This window comes from Neopsephotus bourkii, unplaced genomic scaffold (assembly GCF_033783945.1).
Source record: "Neopsephotus bourkii isolate Nb327-2 ecotype Australia unplaced genomic scaffold, CSIRO-AGI_Nbou_v1 NB_1067, whole genome shotgun sequence".
Classification (NCBI taxonomy): domain Eukaryota; kingdom Metazoa; phylum Chordata; class Aves; order Psittaciformes; family Psittacidae; genus Neopsephotus; species Neopsephotus bourkii.
The window spans coordinates 2,109,946-2,137,722 of NW_026901555.1; the positions used below are offsets into that span (position 1 = coordinate 2,109,946).

The window sequence follows — 27,777 nt, forward strand, 5'->3', positions numbered from 1 at the left end:
TCTCTCACCATTCAAACTGGAAATGACATTTTCATTCGTTTTTATGCTGTTTCTGCTCTAAACTTTAAGTCATTTTGCTGAGTGCTTTTAAAGCAATTGCCTGTTGCACAAATGCATTTCACTAACAGTTTATTTTATGCAAAAAAAGAAATGCAAAGGCCTTTGGGAAGAATCTGGGTAAGTAATCTCCATTTATTACTTTATTGTACATATTGTATAACTTCTGTATAACTCAGTTTGCATTGCTGCTTTTCTCAAGCAACCACAGAGAGAAGCCGTTTGCAGGAACAGGCACCTCATCTGGGTTCCACTTGGGGTTCTTTTGGTTGAATAAGTAATGCTGAATGTCTTGCTTTTGTGACAGATTGGAGGAAGGGCAAAAATGCCACAGATCAGCCCATAATAATAGCTACTTAGATTAGTATAAATCAACATTAAAAACCTAAAGGATTGTTTTTTCTCCTTATGCTGTTTTCATTTCCTTGAGTTAGGAAGTCTTTTTTCCCCTTGTGAGCATCTGGTTTGTTTTGGTTATAGGAGGTTCTTCTGGAATGTACCAACTGTAAAGCGTAACTTTGTGGCTCAACTAAGTGCATGATATGTGCTGAGGATGCTGAAAGATTTAACCCCCAAAGATCTTACTCTTTTTGCTGCTTAGTGCACATTTCAATCAGAAATGACCCGTGTAGGAGGAGTTCTCCAGTTCCTCAATAATTTGGGATCAAAGATCCTGGCATGGGGTTAGGCAAGGAGGAGCATAAATCTGCTTTAACCGAGATTCATGTTTCTATTAAAAAATAATTGCAAAGAACTAACCAAGATTGTCTTAATAAATGATATTTATGTCCCTCAAGCAGCATAGCTGATCCATCATTTTATACATGGCTCTAAAAGCAGGATTAATACTGCTTATGATGCTACAGGTTTCTGTAGTTCACCAGCAGTTCGGTTAGTGTGCAGATCCTTCTTGTACATGTTTCTACAGAGACTTGTATTAGCAGACTGATGCACGTACAACTGATTCTTGTGGTATGCATCGGTGTTTTGCTCGCCTCCTCCAGCTGATCTGAGCACTGCACCAGCTGTGGTGCCAAAATGCCTCCTGTGGCACCAGCCAGAGCTGGCCTGAGGTTGCAGCCTGCTTAGGCACACTGCACAGCCCAACCCCAGGTCTACAGGTGTCCAGTAGCAAAAGCAAGCATAAGTATTTGGTAGGAAATTAGCTAAATGAGCATTTACAGCTTAATTCTTCCTTGCCCTAAGTGTGACTTCTGGAACTGGGGACTGAATGTTAACTTTCTGATGTTTCTAAATAGCTGGGGCTGGCATTGATTTAGTGTCATGAACTGTTTTGTTCCCTGACTTCTTAGGGCTGCCCGTGCCCAGAAACTCACTGTGCTGGCAGAGACCATCCTCCTATTCCGGCAGAGACCATCCTCCTCTTCCAGCAGAAATGAAACCTTGCAGTTTCTCCTAGCTGGGGGCAAACACCAGGGGAAAACTGTGGTATTTTGACCAATTTTCTTTATTCTTCACTTATGGTACAGATTTGAAAACCCACCCAACTGGGTAGACAACTGCTTGAATCCCTTTTTCTAATACTGTCCTTACTGCCATAACCTCCTGCCCTCTTTTGTGGTGCATCTGGCTTTCCTAGAGCCCAGCCTTGGGAAACCCATACAAGTCGGCTAGCATTCCCTTAACGAACACTTTCCTAACCCCAAAACTACTGTCACCTTTCAATTCAGATAAGTAAGCTCTGGAAAATTATCCCAAATAGGGAAAATTCAATTTCTGGTCTTATAAGCAAGTTTAAAAACTAAACAAAGAAACAACACAATTGGTGGTGAACAATTGTTGTGCCTTGGACTTGACTACACTTGCACCATATGTCAGGTGGGAGTGTCCTGTAAGCTTTTTGGGGTGGAGGAAGGCAATTCTAGAGGGAAATATTTCTCTAAATACTTATTTTGATCAAATCTCACTGTGGTATACTATATAACAATGAGCCCTTGTTAGTGATGTTATAATGAAAGCCTCTCTGAGAGCATAGCTTTAATGGCAAAGGAGAAAATCCCTCCTAGCAGGTGCCGTGCCAAGGGGAATGGGTTTTTCCCAGACTGATGGAGGCACACACAAAACTTGCACTACTGTTTAAACAGTTGCACTATTTTATCATCACAGAAAATATCTGACATTGAACACTTTCTCCCAAATGCCATCGATATGCAGCAGAAAATGCTTTTCATGTATTTGAAGGTTTCCATCCTTTTAAATGTAAAGTTAGAGAGCAAACCAGCATTAATTACTAGGATGGAAGCAAAAGCAGCGCACGGGAGAGGGGAGCAGATGAAGCCAGGGTTTGACACCAGCTTGTCCTCCCTTGGGTTCAGAGAGTTCAGTGGCCTCTCGCATCCTGGTTCATGCCTTTCTTTTTCTGACAGCCTTTTCCCTGGCTTTTCTTCCTGGCAGGTGCAGAGCAAAGTGCACTTTCAACGCAGGATTTGATTAAAAATATTAGTTAAAGCTAGTTATAAATTGCATATCAGAGATTAAGATTTTTTTTTGCTTACAGAATAGGTTTGCCATTTCCTCTTTCCTTTCCTCCCCATCCCCAACATGAGAAGAAAATCATTGCAATCTATTGGTAGGCACCAGCATGGGCTGGGTGTGATATTCTAGCTTGTGTTTCTCTTGTTAAAATACATGCAAGTGCTGCTGGTTTCTGCTGTCTTAAAGAAGACTGATCTTGCTGAGCTGCTCTGTGGGTTGTTTTCTGATGATGGCTTTTTAAAATGAATGTAACTTCTTGGATCAGACAGAATTTCACTGTATGTATTTGCTTCATGGTACTTTCTAATCTGTCTAGGCTGATTTGCAACTCAAATATTAAGAAAATGTATTTATGAATGTACTCCTTAATGGAACCAAAAGAGATTTCAGAGGAAATATTCAGAGACAGCCAATACTTTTGCATTGTAAATGTGCTGTTTCTCCTTATTTTCTCTATTCATTATTACACTTGCAAACAATCCATTGTTGATAATTAATATTAATTTCATACACTTAATTGACAGTATTACCGGGGGGGACTAGATCAGCTTCCCAGTATTAAATAATTTTTACCAATTTGTACTGCTCAGCTTGCTGCTCTGCTGATTTCCCAGTTGCTTCATCTCTTCTGCATCTACAGTCAGACACAGGGGGAATCAGAGCAGTTCAAAATCAATAGATCAGCAGCCAGAGCAAGTAGAAAGATGCGCCTTTGCTGCGTGACCGTGCGTCTCTGACGGAAGAGCGATGAGCCTTGCTGTATTTGATCATCCATCCACGTGACCCATCTCGCCGCTGGAACACCAGATATTTGCACAATATATTGCTCGGATACATCGCAAAGATGTTAAGCACTGGTAAGAAAGTACAGTTTTTGCCTAATCATAAGCTTGTCTGCTAAGCTCAACAACCCCGCGTCTTCTGTATGCTCCTCATTGCCTTGGTTCATACTGGTATTTGCTGGTTTGCTATGGGAGGACATTAATGCTTTCACATTCATGTGTGATGGCAAAAATTAATGGTCAGTCTGAATTTTTCTATGTCTTTTTGGAAGAGTTATGAGATAACACCCAAAAAATTAACAGATAAAAATATTTGTACTCTAGGATAGACATCAAATATTCTGCTTTGGATGTGGGAAGGATTTTTAAGGTTTTTTTCAGAAAAAACCCCACCAACAACTCCTACTTAGGGGTTTGCTTGTTTGTTTTTAATATTTTTTTTTAAGGAATTGGATTTGTAAAGGCTGTTTTTCTGCAACATAAGAATAATGGGTTGCCCAAGGAAGTGAATGCTCCATCCCTGGTGGTGTTCAAGGCCAGGTTAGACAGAGCCTTGGGTGACATGGTTTAGTGTGAGGTGTCCCTGCTCATGGCGGGGGGGTTGGAACTGGATGATCTTAAGGTCCTTTCCAACGCTAACTATTCTATGAATTACTCCTTAAAGCACATTCAACATTGATGATTTTACTACACAGATGATTCTGGAGCACGAAGACGTGTGTTAGCACCACAGAAGCCCAGGAACCACCTACATCTCACGCAGCAGCTCGGTAACAGCGCCAGAGCATCTCTGTCTAAAGCCAGCACTGCTGTACACCACAGAGCATCCCATCATGCTTCAGCCCACATCCTAATTCCAAGTTTTTCTCATTTATTTTTCCTACCATAGAGAGAGCCATGCAGAAGCATGCCCAGCTGGGTGCAATCCTCCCATTTCCCAGTAGACAGCCTTCGTGTCTCTTCAGTTTCTGTCCTCTCATCCCTCTCTCCTCCCTTGGTTTTGCAGAGCAGGAGGAACTTTCCTTGCCTGGGACATGACTCTTGCATTTCTAAGAGTTCATCTACATATTGTTTTGAAATATGTGCTATAGTAACCATTAGTTCACTTATACTTTAATAGGACCTTGTCAGCACAGGCTGAGATGCCTCGTGTGGGGCAGTCGCCCTTGCAAAACCTGGCCCCAGTGGGGAATTACATGTGTGTCATTCCTCTTGGAAGAGCTCCATTCTTTCTGTCCTCTTCTCCTGTGTCAAGGTATCTCAGTCCCTGCTGGGTACCACATATTACTTAACTTGAAATTATGTATTTCTATTTCTGTGACACTAATCCTGGTTTGGTGCCTACACTATGTTTTTGATCCTTTCACAGAATCACAGAATCCCAAGGGTTGGAAGGCACCTCAAGAGATCATCTGGTCCAACCCCCCTGCAAGAGCAGGGTAACCTAGAGTACATCACACAGGAACTTGTCCAGGCATTATCATATTTTATGTATATAGTTTTTTAATATGCTATTACAAAACAAATAAAAAATCATGTTAGTGACATAGTGGAAAGTAAAATAAGTATCAATAACATATTTTATAGGTTTTTAAACTTTTCATATACTTGTAATAACTGCCATTTTAAGAGCCTGTTATGTTCATTAATAACTATCAGATCTGAAGTGATTGTAAAATGAAAAAATAGTGTAATTCTGAAGTAATTTGTTTGAGGTAATAGTAGGGAAAAATACAATTACTGACTTTGCATGTTTTATTTTCACAGCCATTTTTAAACAAGTTACTTCAAGTTCAGTCTTCAAGTAGCTCACAAGAGCACGAGGCTGCTGTTTGTTTGGGAGGCTTTGCTTCCTGAAGGGATATCTTCATCATGTACAACAAGCAGAAAGGAATGTTATGCCTATTCTTTTGCCAGGAGAATTTATGTGTAAATATAGCAATTTGTGGTGACAATCAGCAGTTTTACAGTGGAAGGATGAGGCCTTTAAGGCTGGTTTCCTGACATGAAAATACTATTTGAGCTTTGCAAGTTGGTGACTAAATCTTTTGCCCTTCACCCCATACATTGATTCAGGGCACCACTGGGGTCATCGCTGTTTGTGAGTTCAATGTTTGTGTGTTTATCTGAATGAGGAGTGACAGTAGGGAAGTTTAGTTTATTTTTCCCTTCGGTCACCGGGCATACCATGCTGTTTCCAAAGGGGTACATTAGCAGAATACTGCTAATGCTTCTTTTTGAGCCCATCCTAAAGATGTTTGCTTGTAACCTGTTGACCAATTGGTTTCTCATTTTTTAACCCCCCCTCATTGTTCCCTTTTTGCCCAGTTTCCATCACCTTTCCAGGTCCCAGTAATCATTAGGAGGTCTGCAGTCACCCAGTACTCTTATTTCTTGGTATAATATCAACCATGCAAACGTTAGGATCTTCCAGGTAAAGCTAGTGTGTGTTGTCTTCTCATCTCCATGTTCTAACCCTGGTCTTGCATTTGTTCTAAAATGCAAGTTGGCAGTAGCAGGGGACCCTGAGTCATCAGAATGGATTCATTTTGTAGGCAGCTTTGTACACAAAATGAGGATCATTCCCCAAAAGAGTGGTGATGGTGTTTAAAGGCGTTATGGTACCTGTAGATAAATTACACAAGTACTGGAGAAGTTAGTCTTTGTGTTCAGAGCTGGTCAGACCACAGTACAGATGTTCCTGGGGAAGAACGGGCTGTCCATTGCAGTCCTGAGAGCCACAAAGCTTGTGGCTTTCACTGATTTGGAGTACTCCACAATAACACCCACTGGTATTTCTCAGTAGCACTTCTCACCTTTCTTCTGCTGTGAGAATTGGTGAAATGTAGGCTTCCACTGACAGGGCAGAAAGGTTTGGGGTTTTTTTATTGCTTTGGGGTTTCCTTCTCTCTCCATTAAGGTTTCTGGCTACTCCCTGGCCATCAAACCCTGGTAATTTGTGGGGTGCATTGAACTGAAGCCTGCTGATATCCCACTTTTAGGGGGACCTTTTGAACAACCATCAGTGTCAGCTGGATGGCCTCCAAGCCCTTCCTGGCTGGGAGCTTGCTGGCTGCACTTAGGCTGGCTCCTTTGATCCTCTACATGTTTACATGTGCCTGTCTGTCTACTTATGATTTGATATCACCATCCATCGTAGTTCAAAGAAACTTTGTTCTCCATTACTTTCTCCTGCATTGCTCCTCATTCTGAGGAGGAATTCCCCTTCACTAGCAGCAGTGTTCATCTTCAGGTTTCTTTTTAGATTCATCCCTTGTGCTGCCCAAGGAACACTGCTGAGGACTGACCTGCTGGCATGGTACGGCTGGTGCTCATCACATCACCCTGGCTGAGATTCTAGGATGTGGGACCAGAGAACTAGTAAGTCATACTTTATCACTTCTCATGTAAAATTGCTCAGGAATAGCAAAGCCCCTGTTTCACCCATCGCTTTTTGGGCTACCTGAACTCTGCTTATTGTAGTGTCTTCCTATGTGTTTATAGGATTGTATCTATCTAGGGGATTACTAATGCAGCCTAAACTGGGGAATGCAGGGTGTGTTAAGTGCCTGGCTGAAGAAGGTGTAAATTGTCCATGTTTACGGGCATTCATTAATGTACTGTAACCATCTTACAACATGCAGTGAAATTAAAAGGCGATATATTTAGAACAGATAAAAAAAACCAAAACAACCATGTTAAGTGTTTAATCAACTTATAAAACCCACTGTTCTGTATAAAAGCAAAGCAGATAGATAGCTTATGGTGGTTTGAGCAGGCATCAAGGAGCTTGCTGGGAACAGGAGTGGTGTCCCCAGCAGCATGGCTCTGTGCCAGTAGTCTCCAAAAGAGTTTTATTTTTTTCAGTTTAGCTTAAAAACTCTGAGAACTGATGAAGATGTTTAATCTCTCTTCAGGTTTTCCAATATCCACTAAAGCATCCACTGCTGGTCAGTGTTGGAGATGGGTGGCTGGCACCTTCTAGCTGGGCAATCTGTTGCTCTGTCATGTTAAGTGTGTTTTATGTGCATGGCATCATGTCTTCCTTTTTGACTATTTCAAAGAAGCAAATTAATACTGTGCTGGTTTTGTACTCTCACCGCAAATGCTGCCTTTGGAATGGATTTGTGCTTTGCCATTTTCTGGTCTCGTTACAGTGTTTGTTATGAGAATGAGATATCATAATTTTAATGCCCGGTATAGCCTGTGAAAGACCATAAACATTTAATAGACTCATAAACATAGACTTTAACCTTTTCAATATTCCGTAGCTGGATTGGCCCCTACTGCACTGCATCCCCACAGGTTACTGCTGCGAGCACGAGGGATGGCCGCGGTGAGTGAATCAAACAGCAGAAATCCAGAAAAGGTCAAAGCAGTGCAGTTTACTATTATCTTCTTTAGAATATATGAGGCGTTACAACTCTGATACCGCATTTTTGTGGCTTAGATTGGGGCAAGAGGGAGAAATGGTATGACATAAATCTCTTCTGAAGACAGTCATTGTAATGTGGATGGAAACAAGCACCCACTGAACTCATCCCTTTTAACTCTCCTACAGCCATGGTGGGTGTCTGCCCTTCTCTTGCCACATCTCCTGCTCATCCTACCTTCAATATACACAATAGGTAGCAGCAACTCGGAATGTGTAGAGTCCTGCATCTGGGCAGGAACAACCCCAGGTTCCAGTATAGATTGGGGAACGAGCTGTTAGAGAGCAGTGTAGGGGAGAGGGACCCGGGGGTCCTGGTGGACGAGAGGGTGACCATGAGCCAACACTGTGCCCTTGTGGCCAAGAAGGCCAATGGCATCCTGGGTTGTATTAGAAGGGGGGTGGTTAGTAGGTCAAGAGAGGTCCTCCTTCCCCTCTACTCGGCCCTGGTGAGACCTCATCTGGAATATTGTGTCCAGTTCTGGGCCCCTCAGTTTAAGAAGGACAGGGACCTGCTGGAGAGAGTCCAGCGCAGGGCAACTAAGATGATTAAGGGAGTGGAGCATCTCCCTTATGAGGAAAGACTGAGGGAGTTGGGTCTCTATAGTTTGGAGAAGAGGAGACTGAGGGGTGACCTTATTAGTGTATATAAATATATAAAGGGGGAGTGTCACGAGGATGGAGCCAGGCTCTTCTCAGTGGCAAACAATGATAGGACAAGGGGAAATGGGTACAAACTGGAACACAAGAGGTTCCACTTAAACTTGAGAAGAAACTTCTTCTCAGTGAGGGCGACGGAACACTGGAACAGGCTGCCCAGGGAGGTTGTGGAGTCTCCTTCTCTGGAGACATTCAAAACCCGCCTGGACACGTTCCTGTGTAACCTTATCTAGGTGTTCCTGCTCCGGCAGGGGGATTGGACTAGATGATCTTTTGAGGTCCCTTCCAATCTCTAACATACTGTGATACTGTAATGCAGTGTTTTCAGGAGATTAGGAAACCTCAAGACTTCTCTGCTGAAATAATTGTTCCGTATTCTTTCATTGGATGTGCTTTGGTTTATGTCTAATGGCAAGACGTATTTTGTAGTCAAGGATGAACAATGTTGTAGAGCAGGAAATGTTTACAGTGAGTTTGATACTTTGGAGGTGGAGTAGTTGGAGATCATATGAAATTGCCATGCAGCATAGTAAATGGGCAAAAAGCTCTGCAGACTTCAGTTTTTAATCTGGATTTAGGGTGAAGGTACTGTAACGGGTGCTCTCTTTTACTGAATTGGGTTTGAATTGCTTCACACCCTATTTTTGTCCAAGAAAGGGTGTTTGGAAAGATTCTGTAGTGCCTGTTCCTTAGGAAGGAAAAAGTGCCTGCACAGAGGGTTGAGAACCAGCACTGAATGTTAAATGTGCAGATTGCTGTACCTCGAACGACCAGCACCATGGAGTCAGACTCAGGAGAGCACAGATTGCAGGGAGGGGAGCCTAGGACCTGACCCATAGTGTGTTGCACTCATCTGAACTCAGTCTTGGGATGGCAGGAGCAGAACAGAGGCCACATTTTTCCCAGGTCCAGCTGAGACAGGCCCAGGTGATGCTTAGTCACAAAGGGTCTCCACCATGGGGAAGTGCAAGCTCAAAAATCAGTTTGTAACTTTCTCATATACCCTCCTTGAACTTCAGCTTTGTACTTGAAATCTAATCTTGTTATAACTGTCTTACTACATAACTGCATGGCTTTGCTGGGAAAACCATTGCCAGTCACATTACCATGTATTCATTTCTGTATAGATCTTGTTACCAAGGCAGATTTTCTTAGGCTGTACTACAACTTTACTGTGCTATGAAGAACACACAATAGTAAAACCTATACTATAACTTTTCCATTACAAAGTTATAATGGCTGTATAACTTTGGGGCTGCATTGCATCCTCTCCCTGCTGCGGTTATGAGACCTTTTGGCTGAGAAGGGCAGGATTTCATGTTTGTAAGGTGCTGCGTGTCTCCTGTGCTCTTGTTGGCTTTATCTTACATCACCTACAGAGAGATTGGTTTGCTCTATTAAAAAACAGGATTGTACAGAAGGATTTGACTCTGCAAAAGTTTAATGTGGATGGAATTCCCACTGCTAAACTGTTTCCTTCATGAAGAATCTATATGAAAGGTAACAAGGCTTTAAATCAATAGTCTAAACATATGCAGAGCTATAACCTTCCTGTGGGTTTAGTAATCCCCCATGACATTTACAGGACAGTGTCTGCAAACTCAAAATTCCAGCACTGAATTAGCATTTCTCAGGTCCATAAGATTCATTATGTCCATACAACATGTGTGACGCTAGGAGCAGCAAAATATCACAAACTCACGTTTGACAGCGTTTCCATTGGTGCATTAGCAGCTCCACTTTCAGGATGCAGGGGCAGGGCGGGAAGGCTGTGGCTAATTTTCCCTGGCTCCAAGTGTTTTCTGGCAGGATTTGGATTTTTCTCCTTTCCTCCTGCTCCAGTACAGAGCCTTGGGAAGCCCCATGCAAGGCCAGCCCCAGCTTTTCCCCAGTAACTGCACAGAGTCTGTGCTGCAGAGTCGGACCCCCAGCACCTGCTGGGCGCCTTTCAAGCTGCTTTAACTGGATCACAAGTTCCTAACTGTAGATAGATGTAACAGAGACTAATCCCGTAATCTAGACAGAAGTACAAGCTCTGATGGGGCGCAGCTCGTGTTACCTCCATTTGCACTCCAGCCGACATGGCAGGAGGAGTTGAGTCGTTGCATTCCCCTCCCTGAGCCGTTCCCTGCTAAGTTAGATCTGCGGGCTGGTTTTCTGTTATGTTATGTTATTTTCCCTTCCCAAAGCCCGAAGATAAATATGCAAAACAAAACGTCACGCTTCGGCCAAAAAGGAAAACAGCTTCAGTTCAGAAATGGTGTTTCTACGTTGGATAAATATTATTTGTACTCAAGGCGCAGAACTCGAGGACTGGCATCATTTAAAATAATAAAATAAAACCCAGCAGTAGAATAATGGAGCCACATTTTCAGGTTTTTAATAGTACGAGGGGTGAGAAAGGGGATGCTGCCCAGCTCCTTGCAGTCCCTCCTTGAAATACCCACATTTTAAACCACGCTTTTGCTGCAGCTGACTCCTTGGTGTGGTTTCAGTGCTGCCCTGTGCCAGCAAAACATTGATCAAGAGCCACTGCAGAGCCAGGACCCGGCGATCGATAGCACCGCAAAAACAGAGCCGGCAGAGATGATATTTGCCATTAGCTTTTTAACTTCTTGTTGACAGGCTTTTAGCAATGACAGCTCTTCCTCACTCTCCTCTTCCTATCCCTGTCCAAGATTTAATGCTGTTTTGCCATTTTAATTAGGGATGTGGTTCTACAAATATTTACAAGCTGGCGTAGCAGGCTGTGAATCAGCAAGCCCCAGATCCACGTGCAAACCCTTCACAAGCGTGTGTAAACCATGGCACCATTCACATCACCACCTTTAAATCCTGTTGCTTGCCCTCTTTTCCCAAATCTTAAAACCTCAACAAAAATTCCATCTGGCGCAAGATTTCGCATACAGCATTAGAAGTCTGGCTTTCTTTTGATGACATTAAACCCAAAGTTATTTAGCTGGGCCCCTTCCGTATCTTACAGTGCTAACAAAAATAGATGCTTATTGCTTTAATAAAGATTTTGATTTGGAAATTATTTACCATTTAGACTTTGTATGCTCTAATTGCTTTTGATTCTTCAGAATATATATAATGGAAAGCAGCTGAAACACTGGGGCTTAAAAATGGGCTCTTGCACATTTGAAGTAAATTTTATCCTGCAATCAGTTGTAAAGATCTTAACTGCAGCTATCACATATCCTAAATATGTAATTGCTGTGGAGCCTTTCCAGTCTATTGGTTACAGGACACTAGAAAAAGGGGAAAGTGAGTACAAATGTAGGCCCTGATCTTTGCAAGTACTTTGAGGAATACCCACGGGGACTGGTCACCTACCTAAAGTATTTGATATATGTTTTTTATAGGATGGAGCCTTGTAATTAGACTGTGCAAAGACACACGTGAATAATTTCATTTGCACGAAGCAGCTCACTGAATTACAAGGAAGCTGTTCTAGTGATTGAAGTGATGAATTGTAGCTGGATTTCCAAGTCAGACCCTTGGCCAAAGGGCATCCCCATGGCCCTGCACGCTCCCTGGCTCCTGGGGGAAGGACTTACATTGTAAATGGACCTCCACATGTGGATCTACCCTAAAAATCAGTGGTACGTGGATGCAGGAACAATAGGGAGAGGTGCTTTAGTCTGCTCTGCCTGAACCTATGAAACTGCTGCTTAAAAACAAGGAAAAAAAGTTCAAAATACTTATTTTTGAGGGATTTGAAACACATCTTGTTCAAGTGCAGTCTAGGTATGGATTGAATGGTCTGTATTCTGAATGATTGATAAAGAACACTATAAAGTGAAATAGCATCTCTGTTTACTTGTAGTAATTTTTGCTTTCAAGTGAAGCCACTCCTGTGGTCCTGGTTGTCTTTAGAGGGGAGGAGAGCAAAGTTCAGAGAGAGAGTTCAGCTTCAGAACATTCGAAATTAAAACTTGAAGGGAAGCCTCAGGTTCCCTTCTTTCCATATAACTTTGAAAGCAAAGAAGATTCAGCCTCAAAAATCGTTTAAGATGTTTAACACTCCATTAAAATTACAAAAGTGGTGTAATTCATTGTTCCCAAAGAGCTCCTTGCTCTCAACCCTTCTTTAAAGGATTGTGTGAGGTATATTTCCATACTACATTATTACCTCCTATTAGGGTGAACGGCTGCTACATCCATACCACAAATTCGTCATACTGGGAGACGTGAATGTGCGAAGGCTGCAAAGGCAAAGCTGCTTGGGTCCTTGAGGAGAGCAGAGGGAGAAGCTGCTGAAAGCCCTGAGGTTTGCAAGAGGCTGCTGAGATCAATGCTTGATCGTGGGCAGCTTACATAAAGCCTGGGTATGCTCGTTCTGGATTTATTTTATTACAACGAAGACCAAATTTGGAGTCTCTCGCTCTTATGATCATATCCCGTGCTTCTTTCCACCCCCTCTTGTTCTTTTTTTTTTTTTTTTTAGATAATTTCCTAAATGCAGAAGATAACCTGATCCGTCACTGTGAAGCTGAAGTTTCTCTTCCTGCCCTTGGTTTCATTGGACTTTTGGACTCTTGAGCATTCCCAGGCACCCCCCTCTGCCTGGGTGCACTCAGCACCCTGAGGCCTCCACACGCACGCCATGCATGATGGGCAGCAAAGAAGACAACAGTGATCTGTACTTAACATTAGGTGGCACAAAAGAGTTTCCTTTTGCTCACAGTAATACTGGAGTATACGGGCAATAACAAACAGATTTTCTTTTCTTTAAATGAAATTTCCTTCCCTATTTTTTTCCCAGCTTTCAAGTATTTTTTGAAGTACTTCTGTTCATAAACTCGCTTGATTTCGTCTCTCATTGCATCTCTTTTGTCTCTTAACATAATTTGTTTTAAAATCACGCATAACCCAGCCCCTGCTGTAGTTGTATTTACAGAACAGCCACAGGGCTTTAAAACAGGCTCATTTCAGTGAAATACCTTTTGTCCTTCATCCAGACCAGTGCTGCCTTTAAGGGCTTCACCTCTCCACACCCTGCGTGTTCAGAGCCAGCATGACCACGTAGGGCATGTTTTACTGTGAAGCTTCTCCTCCGTGTCCTCGGCTGGGGCTGTTTACAAACCGCGGCCATTTACTCCTGGTTTGGTACCCACGCTACTCGCTGCACATTTGTTTCTGCAGTTGACTTAAGAAATGGGATCGGGGGGGGGGGGGAGTTTCCCTTCTTCTCCTGCTGTCATCCTTTCTGAGGCAGTGGCAGGTTGGTGTCCCGCTGCAGAGGCAGCCAGGCTTCACTGCCCAGCACAGGGGCAGCCGCAGGCCGCTCGCCCCAAGACCACGGTGTCTGTGCTGTGCTGCATCTTGCAAAGATTTACAAGAAATATATCAGTTTTATGGTTAAGAAACAAAGCATTGCCCACTGTGTACATCCCAACGCCTCTCGCTAACAGGTACCGGGCTATGGTGGTTGTAGCCATGTGGGAAAGTGCCTGTCCATTCGTCCTTCTGCTGCTGGGTTACGGAGACAAGAGACCTCACTCTGCTCTTGGGTCGCTTCCCGGGACTCCAAAAGGTAATTCTTGCCTCCCGTACACTGTTGGCAGAAGGGTTGGTTATTGTTTTCCCCAAGGTTCGGCTTCAGAACGGGGAAAAGGAAAAAGTAACAGCCCCTTTGGCTGGTGCTGGCCTCAAGTTTGCTGTTTTCCTGCCTCTCCCCAGCAGCCCCCCTCCTCCCCGCGCCATGACCGGCTGCCGGGACTGGAGCTTCCCCGCTTCACCCCATTAGAAGTGATTAACTGTTATTGTTCCTCGCGAACACTCCACGTCCCGCCCGGGGGGGGGGGGGAGCGGGAGGCAGCCCGGGGGGATGCTGTGTAAGGGGGGTCGGGAGCAGGACCCGCGGCCCCTCTGCTGCTGGGAAGGGGGAGGAAGGACGGAACAAAAGAAACTTCCTTCGCGCCCCGATTCCTGCTGCTCGGGTTGGGGGGGGACGGGGACACCCCCCGCTGCTTCCCCATCGGCCGCGGGGACTGCGGGAGGCACCAACCGGGCGGCGGCGGCTGCGCGGGCGCGTAGTACCGCGGTGCGCTGGGGCGAGGCGGGGAGGCAGCGCTGCTATACCTTCTATATATATTTACATACACACACAAATATTTACACATGCTATATATATATATATATATACGCCACCCCCGAAAACGCCGCAGCGCCCCTTTCCCACCCCAACTGCGCATTTTCCGCGGGGCCGCGCAGGTGTAACGCGGCCGCACGGCACGGCCGGGCCCGGGGGCAGTCCCCGCTGCGCGCACCCAGCGCACAAACCACGCAGCGGAGCTGGTCAATATAATTTTTTTCCTTTTTTTTTTTTTTTTTGTAAAAATGTTTATTTAAACCTTTTTTCATTTTTTTTCCTTTTACAACAATAAAATATTGCGTCAATATAAACCCCTTGACTAGAACCTCTCGACAATCAAACGTTACAAGCGACTCGTGTGTTTCGTTATTATTTTTTCCGACACCCATTCAGGCTTTTTCTTTTCTCTTTCTGAAACCTCTTTTTTTTTTCTTTTCTTTTTTTTCTCTTTTTTAACATAATGCGGAATTTATTGAAAATAAATAATTGTTGGCAACTGCAATAGGCAATTTTGGATAAAATAGTTGAAAAAAGCAACCTTTAATGAAAATAGCGTTTATTATACATCAGTTACTAAATGAATAAACTAAATGATCTTTCTTTAAATTAATAACTTCCAAAAAACGTTTAATATACAAAACTGTACAGTTATAAAGTTGGCAGAAATAGGCAGGTCCTCAGTGTCGAGTTTTTTTTCTCTTTGTTTTTATTTTTTCTTTTTTTCTTTTTTTCTTTTTTATTTTTTTATTTTTTTTTTAGCGCTTACTGAAAAATACTTGAAAAATATAAATGTTGAAAGGAAAAATTCTGAGCGCCAGGGAAGGATTTGGGCTGTGCGGGGAGCCGCGGAGCCGGGGGCGGATGCAGAACGGGGCCGCATCGGGCCACTGGGGGTCTTGCGGGGACCCGGGGGGTGCCCGGCCCGGTCCATGCCCGGCGGCCCCGAGCCAGCCCGGCCGTGGGGAGGCTGCGGGAGCAGTGGGTTATCGTGGCCGTGCGCTCCCGCACACTCACCCGCTCATCAATTCCCTTTTGCAAGTGGGTTTGTGGGCGCTGCGCACCCGGCCCTGTGTGCAACACTACTGGGGTGGGCTCGAGGTCAGCACCTCCCCTTGACCAAAAACTGGGGTGGTTGTAGCATTTTAGTGACTTTGTTTTGGTTTTTTTCTCCCTGTTCGTGGTTGCGGTGTTTTGTTTCTGTTTTTCTTAATAAAAGCTTTTCAACAAATCCAGCATCTCCCTGTGACGCGGAAATAAGCTCAGCGTGAACCAAATGCGGGTGTTTGCTGTCCCTCTCCCCTCCAAAAAGAAATCATGAGCCATCCCCCCCCATTCCTCTTCACTATCGAAACAAAATACAGAGAAACCGATTTCCGAAGCCAAAGCGCAGGAGTATAAAGGTGTTTTACTACAGACCTCAGTCTGGCGCTGATTAAAAAGCCCAACTCATCTTCGGAAAGAAAGCGACTGGCAAATGCCACGGGTTTGTTTGCGGTGCTTAATTTCGGATAAATCTCTTTTAAATAATGACTTTTATTATTTTTCTTTTCCCTGGGAGAAGAGGGGAGAGGTCAGGATTGGAACCCGGCCGGTTTACGGTGTTGGGAAGCTCTTGGAAAAGGAAGAGAAAAGCTGCAACAAATAAGCCCGTTTTTCAGAACAGCGCGGGCGGCAGTGGGGTGCGCGGGTCTCCGCGGGCGCGGAGGGGAACCCCGTTCCTCGGGGGGGGGGTGATGGGGAGGGGGAAGGGCCGCGGCCGCCCTGCCCCGTCCCCACCGGGTGACATTGCCGGTGCGTGGGGAAGGGAGAAACGTTTTGCCTGCTCAATTCGATACAAATTAGGTCACAAATATTGTGTACAGTTTGTAGTAAAACACCTCAGACATTTAAAAACGCTATATAAGTCTTTAAAAATGCAAAACTAGTCTATTGTAAAACAGATTCACCTGAAATACAGCTGATATAACCAAGGCGCTGGAAGGTTATTCATAGGCACACATCTGTCTTTCCTTTTCTGTCGGTTTTCTTTCTTTTTTTTTCCTTTTTCCCATGAGGTTTTTTTTTTTTTTCATTTTTTCCTCTTTTTTCCCCCGTTTTGTATGTGTTTTGTTTTTGTTTTTTTTTCCCCTTCGTCTTAGTCGTGACCGAAACCAAACCTTGTCTGCGAGTAAACACCGTGCACTGATCAGCGGAAAGGTCGGAGAGAGAAAAAATATTGCCCAGGCGGCGGGCGGGGAGCACCCGCTCCGCGTCTCCTGCCTCTCGGAAACCATAAGTTAAAGCCCCGGCGGAAAATCCGCGCTGCCCGCAGTCCTGACTGCCCGGACAGCCCCGGTCAGAGGTCGTGGCAGGCCGTGTCCGTTTTCACGCCGTGGGAATAGACGTCGTGCTGCGGCTGCTCGCCCGGCGGGGTCATCCGCTTCTCCTTCTGCCGCCGGTTGCAGAACCAGACCCGCACCACCTCTTTCTCCAGCTGCAGGCTGTCTGCCAGCGAGGAGATCTCCTGGGCGGCCGGCTTGGGGCACTTGAGAAAGTGCGTCTCCAGCACGCCCTTGACACTCACCTCGATGGAGGTGCGCTTCTTCCTCTTCCTCCCCTGCGCCGCGATCTTGTCGATGCTGGTGGGGCTGCCGGTGGAGGAGTCGGCCTCCTCCAGCCACTTGTTCAGCAGCGGCTTCAGCTTGCACATGTTCTTGAAGCTGAGCTGCAGGGCCTCGAAGCGGCAGATGGTGGTCTGCGAGAAGACGTTCCCGTAGAGGGTCCCCAGGGCCAGCCCCACGTCGGCCTGGGTGAAGCCCAGCTTGATGCGCCGCTGCTTGAACTGTTTGGCGAACTGCTCCAGCTCATCCGAGGTCGGCGTCTCCTCGTCCGAGTGGTCCTGGCAGTGGTGCCCGCCCAGCTCTCCGTGCTCCCCGCCGCCCTCGCCCCGCAGCCCCGGGTGCAAGCCCTGCGCGGCGGCGGGCGGCGGGGTCATCCCGCCGTGCTCCAGCATGCCTCCCACCGCGAAGCCCGCCTGCGAGTACACGTTGAGGGGCTGCCCGGCGGCGGCGGCGGCTGCGGGGGGGGCCAGCGAGGCGCTGTGGGCCGGGCTGGCGCCCCAGGCGCTGGGGTGGTTGGCGTGGGGCGAGTGGTGGGAGACGTGGGGCGAGCGGTGGTGGATGATGGCGCCCAGCTGCAGGTCCTCGCGGCCCGGCTTCACGTCGGGCTGCTCCAGCGGGCCGCCGGCCAGCGCCGAGGGCCAGGGCCCGCTGTCGCTGAGGCTGGTCACCCAGTGATGCCCCAGCGGGTGCCCATTGCCCGGGACGCCCTGCAGGTACTCGCTCTGCAGCAGCTTCTGCGGGTTGCGGAAGGGGCTCCCCTGCTGCATGCCCGCGCCGTCCGCATGGGCGAGCGAGCCGGAGCCGAGCAGGCTGTAGGGGTTGGAGGCGGCTGTGGCCATGGCCGCCGCGCAGCCCCTACGAGTTATACTGTGGCGGCGCCGCCGCTTCAGCCTTTGACATCCACCGGCACGGCGGCCCGGGCAGCGGCCGACCGCCGACTGGCAGCAGCGCCGCCCAATGGGGCCGCGCCGCCGGCGGGGCCTCGCCGCACGGGCCAATGGGAGGGGCGGGGAGGCCGGCCGCGGCGGCGGAGGGGCGGGGCGAGGGCGCCCTGGGGGCCGCGCGGGCCCGAGGCAGGAAGTGAATCACTCCGCCGGCACCGGGGGCCGGGCGCGAGGCGGCCCCCGCCGCTTAACTCCTTCCGCGCCGCGCTGCGCTCCGCGCCGGGAGGGGAAGGGAGGGGAGGACGCGGGGCACGGCTTAAATGGGGAGCGATTAGCGCAGGGGGAGCGCGCGGCAGAGGTTAAACGGCGGCGCCCCGGCGACAGCCCCGCGGGACCACCCCTGCGCAGCTGGTGCCGGCCTCAGCCGCGCCTCCGGGACTCTCTCTGCTCCCCCCCCCCCGACCCTGCCCTCCCATCGGTCTGGGCGGGCTCCGCAGACCGGTGCGCGGTGCCCCCCATCCGCCGCGCCGCGCATCCCCCGCCTGCCCCGGGCTGCGCGCTCCGAGGTGCTGTCGGAGAGGCAAAAACTAAGTGGAAAAAAAAACCCCCACACTAAAGATAATAAAAACAGCCCCAAAGGGCTCTTTCCGGTAAACCCGGGAGGTGCCTCTCCTCAAAAGTTCGCAATACGGAACGCACAGGAGCGGTGCGCTGCCGCTGCGCGCCTGGAGTGCGGTCCCCGGGAGAGGAGAAATTACATAAAAAAAACCCCAAACAAACGGAGAGAAAGTGGAAAATAAAGGGGGGAAAAGCGCGTGCGGTCCCCAGGCCCCACCAGGGGGGATGAGGGGTGGGGAGGGGGGGGGAGCTCTGTGCCCCCCGGCTCGACCGGGCCCGACGGGCAGAACCCCGGCGCCGTTCCGCACTCGCGGAATCCCGCCGGGGCAGCAGCGGGACCCTCCGCGGCGGCGGGGTGAGGCAGAGCCCTGGCAGCCCCGGCCCGCTCCCGAGCTAAAAAATGACCTTTCCCTGCATAATTTTGGAGGTAACCTAGCTGCGTAATTATATTTGCACTTACAGAAGACTGCATCAGAGTTCCCTTATTGGTTTGAAATTCCATTAAATATATTGCAAGAGCTCCTAGGTTAAGCTTGATTTAAATTTGCATACATTTTCATATATTTAGCAGAAATAAAAGAAGGCTTGCAGCTACCAGAAAGTCATTAAGGCATTAGTTTCTCTGAGAAGACAGATCTGAAGAAAATTCAAGAAAATGAGAAAATAGATATAAATAAGGTGAGCGCTCCTCTGATTCCTTTATAGCCGGGTAGCGTCGCTTTCCTCATTATAATAATAATAATCGCAATAATTTCTCGCCGGGGCTCGGGCAGGGCGCAGCGTGCGAGAGGGGGCAAAGGCAGGGCTGGCCCTCAAAGAGCAGGGGGTGCGTGGCTGGAGGCAGATCGCGATATATCGGGGAGCCGGCGGGGCCGCCGCTGCGCTGCGCACCCGCGGCCGCTGCGCGCCTGCCGCAGCCCCGGGGGCAACTTGGAAAATAAATGAAAGAGTAAAGTTTGCTGGGAGAGGGGAAGCGAAGAGGAGCGGGAGGAGGGGGGATTGGGGGCGGGAGGTGGAAAATGTCCCCGGGAGAGCTCCGCGGCGAGGGCTGGGAGCAGAGCGGCGTAGCCAGCACCGCGCCCGCGGAAGGCGGGAGGGCACAGAAAGAGTTATATCAGCAGCCCTCTTTCTTTTTTTTTCTTCCCCTTTCTTTCCATTCTCTCCCCCCCCTTCCCCCCCCCGCCCTCCGCCTTTACAAGCTTCTCGAAATAAATATCACCGGAGCGGGCGGGAGAGAAAAAAAAATATAAAAATCAAAAATGCGCGCCGTATAAAAATGTAACTAAATTATTTAAAATTAATTTGCACTTTAACTTCCGAAACCATTTTTCAAATCCCATTGCCCGTGAAAATAGATGTTCGGATCCGCCGTTTAATTAAGACGGAGTCTCTTAGCAGGGAAATAAAACCCCCAACGTCCCATTTTAATATTAGTTGCGAATGTGTCTAAGGCAGAGCCTGGCTCCGCGGCACTCCGCTCCTGACAGCGGAGCCTCTCATCCCGCCTGTATGGTGTATTTTATAGTGTTTTTATCTGCATATAGTTAAATCTTCTTGCTGTTCTAAGTAATCTGCTGGAGAGGGTTTCTTTAGCTCTTTCCTGTCAGTCTAACTTCCCAAGTGTAACAGATGCCGCTCTCAAGCGGTCCTTTCTGCTGCTTTTCTTTATTCAGCCTCGCATATTTCTCCCCATGATCTGGGTTTCCATAGAGAGAGGAATAAAAGGGGGACCATGGCCACAAATCCCCTGCCCCATGCAGAATAAAAGAGCCTTATTCAATAGACGACCCCGTCTGGACATGGGAGAAAAATAAGTACATGCAAAGCTACTGTTGCAAGAATTTGTAACTTATTTTTCATAGACTGAAATCCATTAAAGTTTGGGTTTGTTTTTTTTTTTTTTAACAAGAAAAAGGAAAAGTTTCGGGGTTTGGACCCGCCGCTCCATCCCTCTGTCTTTGGGAACCTCCGCACCGGCGGGACCCGCATTTCCGCGACAAATAACTCCCTTTAATATCTATTTTTTTTTTTCTGCTAAATCTTTGGCATGGAAAAGATCGCACAATAGCTGAAGGCAGCCTACCGTCTTGGGGCAGCTAGAAGTCGCTATAGAGAAAAACCCCCGCTTTGAAGTGGAGGAGCCGTGATTGTGCCGGGTCCCCCTTACCCGGCGGAGGCACAGGCGGGACGAGGGGTCCGGGGCTCCCCGCGTCCTTTCCCCTTCGTGGGCAGCGGCCCCCACGCGTGGAGCCGGAGGGTGGGCGCACCTCGGGGGGCTTTTCCTGAAGACAGACCCACAGATGCCCCTTTAAGAGCCATAACCGAAATGCGGGGTGCGTGTGTTGCGGGTATGTGTGTGTGTGTGTGTGTTTGTGTCCCTAAGCGGCTCTATAGGCTCTTCTCCATAGGTGGGGACCTAGGAGAGAGCGAGCCCAGAGCCAGAGGAACGGGTTTATTATCGTGGCAGAGCTGATTTTATTGTATTCCCCCCCCCCCCCCCATTGTTCATCTGCGGGAGGGGAAAGGAAAAAAAAAAGAGGGAATCTAAAAGGGGTTCGTTTTGATTGTGTTTAATACAGCATGAAGCTCGGAGCGGTAAGCTGTGGCTCGGTGTCATGACCTCTATATTGAAAACTTCACCTTCAACACAAGTTCACTTTAGAGACAGGACGAGTTAGATTGCGCTTGGTGGGAACAAGTGCAAATTTAAACCCAGAGTCAATCAGAACTGGGGTGGGGGCTGGGAAAGGGCAATTTAAGCGGTTCTGAAGGCAGGAGTTAAGGGTTGCATTGTGTGCATCGAGGCGCTGAATCCCAGCACCCATCACCTAGGCGAGCAGGGCTGGGAGAGCAGCTCCTGGGTCTCCGGAGATGCTCTGTGAAAACCCAACCTGCATGGGGGACGGTTAGGAAAAGAGGAATTTGCAGGGTATTAACAGAAATTAGCCAATGCCGACACAAGCTCAATTAGTCCTTTTACTTTTTTTTTACTTTTTCTTTTTTTTTTTCTTTCTTTTTTTTTCTTGGTCTCTGTTGGCTGCTCTTGAACGTGAGTAAACGCTGTGCAGGGAGAGAGGAAGGGAGCCACGGCCAGGAGATGGACTGACAGATTGCAAATTCAAATAGTCCTAATGTAAGAATGAATGCAGCCCCCCTCCCTCCCCTCTCCTACCCCCCAATCTCTCTGAGCACCACCAGCCCGTTAGTAATAAGCCCGGCACGGAGGGAGCGTGGCTGCGGCGGGGCTGGTCCTGCGCCCGGAGAAAGGCTAGGGAGGGACAATAAAGGCAGTGCCGGGCAGAGAAATCACAAGGTAAATGGCATTTGTATTCTAACTGCTGCGGTTTCTAAAGCGTCTGGGGAGGCTCCTCGCTCCCCTGCTCGAATCGCCTATTATTATTATTACCATTATTATTATTATTATTTTCCACACTGTTAATGTTTGAAAAATGTACTTGCTTGAGGAAAAAAAAAAAAGAAAAAGAGAGAAAAAAGAAAGAAAAATGTCATTCGTTTCTGCTCTACCACGTCTTGTTCAGGTCACTGTTATTTTTTAGCTGTGTTGGTTTGCATCAGGTCTCGTCTCGAACATTTGGTTGATTTGCAGTCGAGAGGGGGGAAAAAAACATAGTGTTATATATATCTTCCTGGAAGTGTCTCCAAAGTGCGTATTTTTACCGTGGGACCGGTCTTGCCGTTTATTAAATCCACGTATGGAAGCGTCGGGGTTTGTTGGGATTAATGGAGAAATGTGGCTGGCGAGCGGGGCTCCGGCACAGGGTCCCTTCCCTGGGCGGTTTTTGGCAGCTTTTAAGGTCACGTCAGGAGTTAATAGCACCGCACAACACCTCGGAACGCTACTTCCCTTTTACGTAGGCACTTTCCCCCCCCGCGCCGCTCACACAGGCGTGATGATAAGGACGCGCTCGTTTCACCCCGGCCCGAAATCCCGGGTGGGTTTTTGCGAGGGGTCCTCACCCACCCGCACCAACCCCGGCACCCACCGCCGGGCACCCACGGGCGGGCCTGGGCGTGGATCCCGCTCCCCCCCATCCTCCCAAACCAGAGGCCGTTCTGTCTGTATTTTAGCAACATTCCAAATACAGTTCCTGAAGGGACAGATTTCTGCTCAGACATATTTAAACGGCTGGATTTGAAAACGCACTAAACAGCATGTTATCTAACCTCTGCTGGCCAGCGAGACATTGAATAGCTCCATTCCTTGGATGACAAATACCTGCGTTGTTGTTTGTTAGCTTGCTGGGCAATTTCAGTGCGGTCGTTTCTTTCTGTTGCTGTTTTGCTTAATTTTATTTATTTATTTCAACCATACGTTTTCGCAGCTTTAACATTCAGCATGCAAAAGCATCCAGGGATGCTCCCGATTCTGCAGGGGGATCTAAACGCCTCCTGCATTTTGAAGCTCTTCGTCATTCCTAGGTTCACACGTATAAACGCACGTTATAAACACGTAGATGGTACTGCTAACTCTTTGTTTTCTCGCAGGCGAAATTGTCACGGCTTGTTGGAAAGTTTACTCCCAGTTTCAGCCAGGTCGCGCCAGTCAGAGCTGTTACAAACCCTGAACTTTGAGGCCAGGCTGTGCTGATAAAAGGTGTTTCCTTCATGAACCGCGCTTGGGCGAAGCACAGAAGCTTTGAGGGACCGGGACGCAGATCCAGGGCCCTGATGGGCACTGCCTGGGCCCGGCGCGCCTCGGGCGGCCAGTGATGCTGGAGCCCCCCCAACTCCGCTGCTCCCTTCTGTGCCGCGGCCCCACTGTGCTCCCCAGCAGTAACCCGTCCCCGCAGAGAGAAGCTGAGGGGCTGAGCCCTCTTCAGCCGCTCCTCCCCCGGCATGCGAGGTCCCCTGGCATCTCCTGATACCTTTTCTCTTCCCCTACTCCGCGTCAAGGCACAGGCCGGTAAAAGCCTCTGGAGGCTGTAGAACCCCTTTCCCGGCGCTTCCCCTCCTTGCCTTCCCCTCGAGAGGTGTGGGGGCCGGGAAATAAATAAGTACACCAGCGCGGTCGCCGGGACAAATTAAAGCGCGTTCGGGAGAGTCTCCATCAAAAGGGGGAGACGCAGCCCCTCGGCTGTGCCGCCTGTAAGGAATAAATAGAAACAATTCCAAGTCGAGGGTGCTCGGGGGTAGGGAGGGAGTCGCGCCGGGGCAGGGGTTGCCCAGTGCCGGTCCCAGTTCCGCCCAAGACATGCACTCCGCAAACTTGTGATGAAATCACGGGCGGTATCGATTTTTGGTCCTTTTTTATCATGCTTCAAGCACTGGAAAGTGTCCCTCTTGGGGATGGAGAAGGAGAGCAGGAAGGAGCGGTGCAACGAGGGCTCTGTTGGCCATTGGGACATTTCATGTTTTAGAAAATAAACGGCGTGCCCCAGGGTCCCCCAGAGGGCAGAGGGACTCCCGGGAGGCTTGAGCCAACCCAGTGGAATTGAGGGTTTAACGATGCAAGAGTTGCAGGTACCACTTTGCAGGCCCTTCGCGGACCCACCGGGGCACCCGCGGGGTGGTGAAGCGTGCCCGGGCCGCTGGTCCCCCCGGCACCTGGGAGAACCGGCTCCCCGCCTCGGACAGCACGTTTTTGAATTGCCACGTTCAAGTGTCTCCTATTTGCTGCTCCTGCAAACTGTTTAGAAATTACTAGTAGTGGATAAGTAAATTGCAAGTAAACCTACTGAATTAGGATGATTCTCTATCAGTTTAATTTATGTTTTATAGTTAGTTTAGCCTTCTGATTTGATTGCCGTAGTAATGTGAATTGCCTACAGCTGCTGATGATACAGCTTTAATTCTGTTTTAAAGGTCATGTAAACATGTGCCTGTAGCATAAGGAATGCAAATTCAATTCCCTTTTAATGCTTCCTCACATTCACTTCACAGCCTTCACCTAGAAAATTAGCAGGATTTAATAGAAAGCCGTTTGGATGCAGGAAGAGCCCCTCACCCTCACGGGCGGGGCTCCCATGGGGCCACCCCACACCCGTGACGCCAACACCAGTGGGCTTCACACGCCCGTTTTGGGGGAGATGGAGGCGGGACAGAGCCATAATCAATCATCATCTCGGAGCTTTATTTAGCTGCAGGTAAACAACACCCACCTGGGGTACATTGCGGGTTGCCCTACCAAGGAGTGAGAGCACCAGGCAGGTGTAGAGCTGTGCGCTGGGCTGTTGTATAGCTGCGTGTTCCCCTTACATCACGGGGAAAGGCTGCGCTTGGGAAGAGAAATTGGGTACAAATATTTGGTTTGGGGTGAGGTGGGGTGCGGAGGTTTTCCGCATCAGCGGGAGGAGAAGCTGTGCCGAGATGCCAAGGTGATAGGCTCAAATGCGAGATGCCTGCGCCTTGAAGACAGGTATTTCCAAATTAATTTTTAAACACACGCAGCCCTGAGTTCAGGAGAGTTGGCTTCACCCGCGGTACTCCAGGGGAAGAGAGGGAAAAAAAGGAAAGAAAAAAAGAAAATTATATCTCCCTCCCCCTCCTTCCCCCTGTTTCAAAGGGTTTTAGTGAAGTTGCTGGAAGTTTGGCCGGGGGAGCCTTTGAACGGACGGGCTCTAACGAGTGGGGAAGAGCGTCAAAAAGAGACTCTGGAGGTGCTTTGAACAGGGAACGATCTGTCGCTGCACAGAGAAAAGGGTGAGGCGGTTTCGGTGGCTCCTCCCGCCGCTGAGACCCGCGGGGGGTTCCGCACCCTCGGAGGATCCGCACCCTCGGGGAGCCTTTCTCAGGAGGTATCCCCCTGCTTTTGGTAACGGGGTCTTTCTCTGCTCGCTGGGAGTGCTATGCGGCCCCCAAACACCTCCCGGCCGCTGATGGGGTGCGGGAGGCACCCTCATCATCCCTGGCTCCCCAGCCCTGCCTGTCCCCCGTTTGCCGCGGGGATGATGTGTTCTCCCAGAGCCCCCCCTCCCCGGAGGTTGAAGGCTCTGGGAGGTGCTGGAAGGCGCCTGCCCCCCCTCTCCTTCCCTTTCCAGGCTGTGCCCATCTCACCCTTTTGCAAAAAATGAGCCTTTATTTTTTGCAAAAATCTTAATACTTGTAGTAACAGCTCATTGGTGATTCTGTTAATGTTGCACACCTCATTAAATAGCCCCAAACATAAGGAGGTTTAAATGGCTTTACTGAATTAAAAATAGCATAGGAAACCACCTATGGTACTTTCATCAAATAATTACTGTAAACTATATACATATCGTGAGAGATTCCTTTTAACCAATCTATTCATAGAACGCACAGGGGGTTTACTTAATGGCTGAAATAACTTAGAGCGGCACAACTTGCTTGAAACATCGAGCCACGCTCATGCACTTCCTAATACGTTCCTATATGTTTCCCTGAGTGTTTTTCTTCCTTATCTTTTTTTATATCTGAAGTTCTATTCCCCTCCTCTACTCCATGTATTTGATCATTTTTTCAAGTCCCTTGGCTGAACCAATCTCTTTTCATGCAGAGGATAAAAAGAGAAAAACTTCAAAGTAGGTTCAGGTAATTAACAGCTGAGGGGAATATAATCTAAACCATAGGCCCTGCTTTGCACCCAGGTCTGCTTTCAGAGCCAGCCGGCAAGGGAGTGCCTATTCCCTATAGCATCCAAATCTGCTTCCTCTGAACAGCTTTGCCAGGCCTCCAGTTATCACATCTGCATTTCAAACACCATGTCTCTGGCATTAATTATTAATTAGCCTACAGTCACCCCAGAGGATTTAAGTTCCAGCCTGCACATACTTATTCATTGACCTCTATCTTAGTTTTTGTTGGAAAAAACCCACTAGAATGCTTAATAATTTCCTTTCTCTCAGACCCTCTGTTCTAGTTTCATGGAGGGGAAACAGTATATTTTCAGAGATGGAAAATCACAGGGTTGTCTAGAAATTTGTTTAGAGCAAAACGCTACGTCAAGAGTTTGAACAAACCATTTCAAAACATTTAGAAGGAATTTTGTGTGGTATTTTTACCTTTGGCAAATGAATTTCTGGATTCCCCAGGACTGAGAGATAGTGGATGCAAATACCACGCAGTTTGGCTCTGTGTGGAATATCAGTCAGTGTGCACTTTAAAAATACAAACCGGATTTAATTACCGGGCAGCACATTTACATGATCAAACTAATGCAACCGTTTATTTGAAAGCTCTGGGGTTACACTGCTATTGGCACTAGTAAGAACGAAAATAACATGGTCACAAGGCACATGAGTACTTGGGCATTAAATCTGCATTTCGTCCTCGGGAATATGGAACTGGAGAAGTATATTTTGTAAGTCTTTTGCATCATTACCAAGGTAGTTTGGAAGATGCTCTTTAGCTATTAGAATAAGAGCGCATCTTAGTACTGCTTTCTTGGCCATCATGTATCTTGATATTAAGGTTCCAGAGGTAAAAACATCTGAGTAATCGGGTAGGAACTAGTTTATATGATTTTCCTTTTTGCAATGCTACATGAAGCTCAAAGTGATTGGTGCAGTTTGGGCAAGCTGTGTACTGGGTATTGTCTTTTGTTAATGTATTTTAATCCTACAATGTCCCAACCCTCTGTTTGAGTCCTATTTCAATGCCTTTTGCAATTATCCATAGATAAACTCCCTTAAATATTGCCATGGTTTCTCATTTTTTTATAATGTGGTAATACTATCCCAAATAATCATTGAAACATAAAATATTCCTCTACTTTGTTTCCTAAGGAAGTGTTTAGTCTGTAATCACGAGGTCAGACTGGTTAACTTCTATGGCAGCCTACAACTGATTTTTGAAACAATTTAATCTATGCCTCAGACTCTTACGTTTCTGCTTATTGAAGAATATGAAAAAGAGGTCTGGTGCACAAACATAATGCAGTTTATGGGCTATCTCTGCAACCAAAAACGCATTTTCCCCAAACTGCAGCCAAACCAGCCCTTCCTGTAAAATCGTAAGTCTTGTGTGCCTGTGCTTCAGCAAATGGTCCCCTGAACATAGATGTAGGGACTAATGCTGCTGACTTCCATGAGGGATCTCTCTCCTTGACTTTTCTGAGAATTCTAGATTTGGCTTGTTGGTGCTGTTTTATTATTTTCACATTTTATGAGGAGATCAGGGGAGAGTTCAGCGTTAATAGCGAATATTCTTGCCTCTGCTTCAAATATTCAGA

At 47.7% G+C, this 27,777-nt stretch overlaps 1 protein-coding gene and 1 long non-coding RNA gene across 3 annotated transcripts in view; one reads left to right on the top strand and one right to left on the bottom strand.

Moving 5' to 3' along the window:
* Positions 1 to 16,620: 16,620 nt before the first annotated feature.
* On the bottom strand, positions 16,621 to 18,071 carry POU3F4 (POU class 3 homeobox 4). The gene has a single exon (XM_061361913.1). It carries the CDS (start codon positions 17,964 to 17,966, stop codon positions 16,863 to 16,865), a length of 1,104 nt encoding a protein of 367 aa, XP_061217897.1. The 5' UTR covers positions 17,967 to 18,071; the 3' UTR covers positions 16,621 to 16,862.
* A 757-nt stretch (positions 18,072 to 18,828) lies between these two features.
* The window catches only part of LOC133216851 (uncharacterized), a 70,277-nt gene continuing 61,328 nt past the window's right edge, over positions 18,829 to 27,777 (top strand). Inside the window, exons 1-2 of one of the 2 annotated variants that reach the window (XR_009726736.1) lie at positions 18,830 to 19,056; positions 19,198 to 19,307. This is a non-coding gene — a long non-coding RNA (uncharacterized LOC133216851). Of the gene's footprint in view, positions 19,308 to 27,777 lie in introns of both variants that reach the window. The other variant, XR_009726735.1, reaches the window with a different exon arrangement.

Bases quoted from the DNA above. Each gene is read 5' to 3' on its own strand.
- POU3F4 (XM_061361913.1), bottom strand. From the start codon at position 17,966: ATGGCCACAGCCGCCTCCAACCCCTACAGCCTGCTCGGCTCCGGCTCG.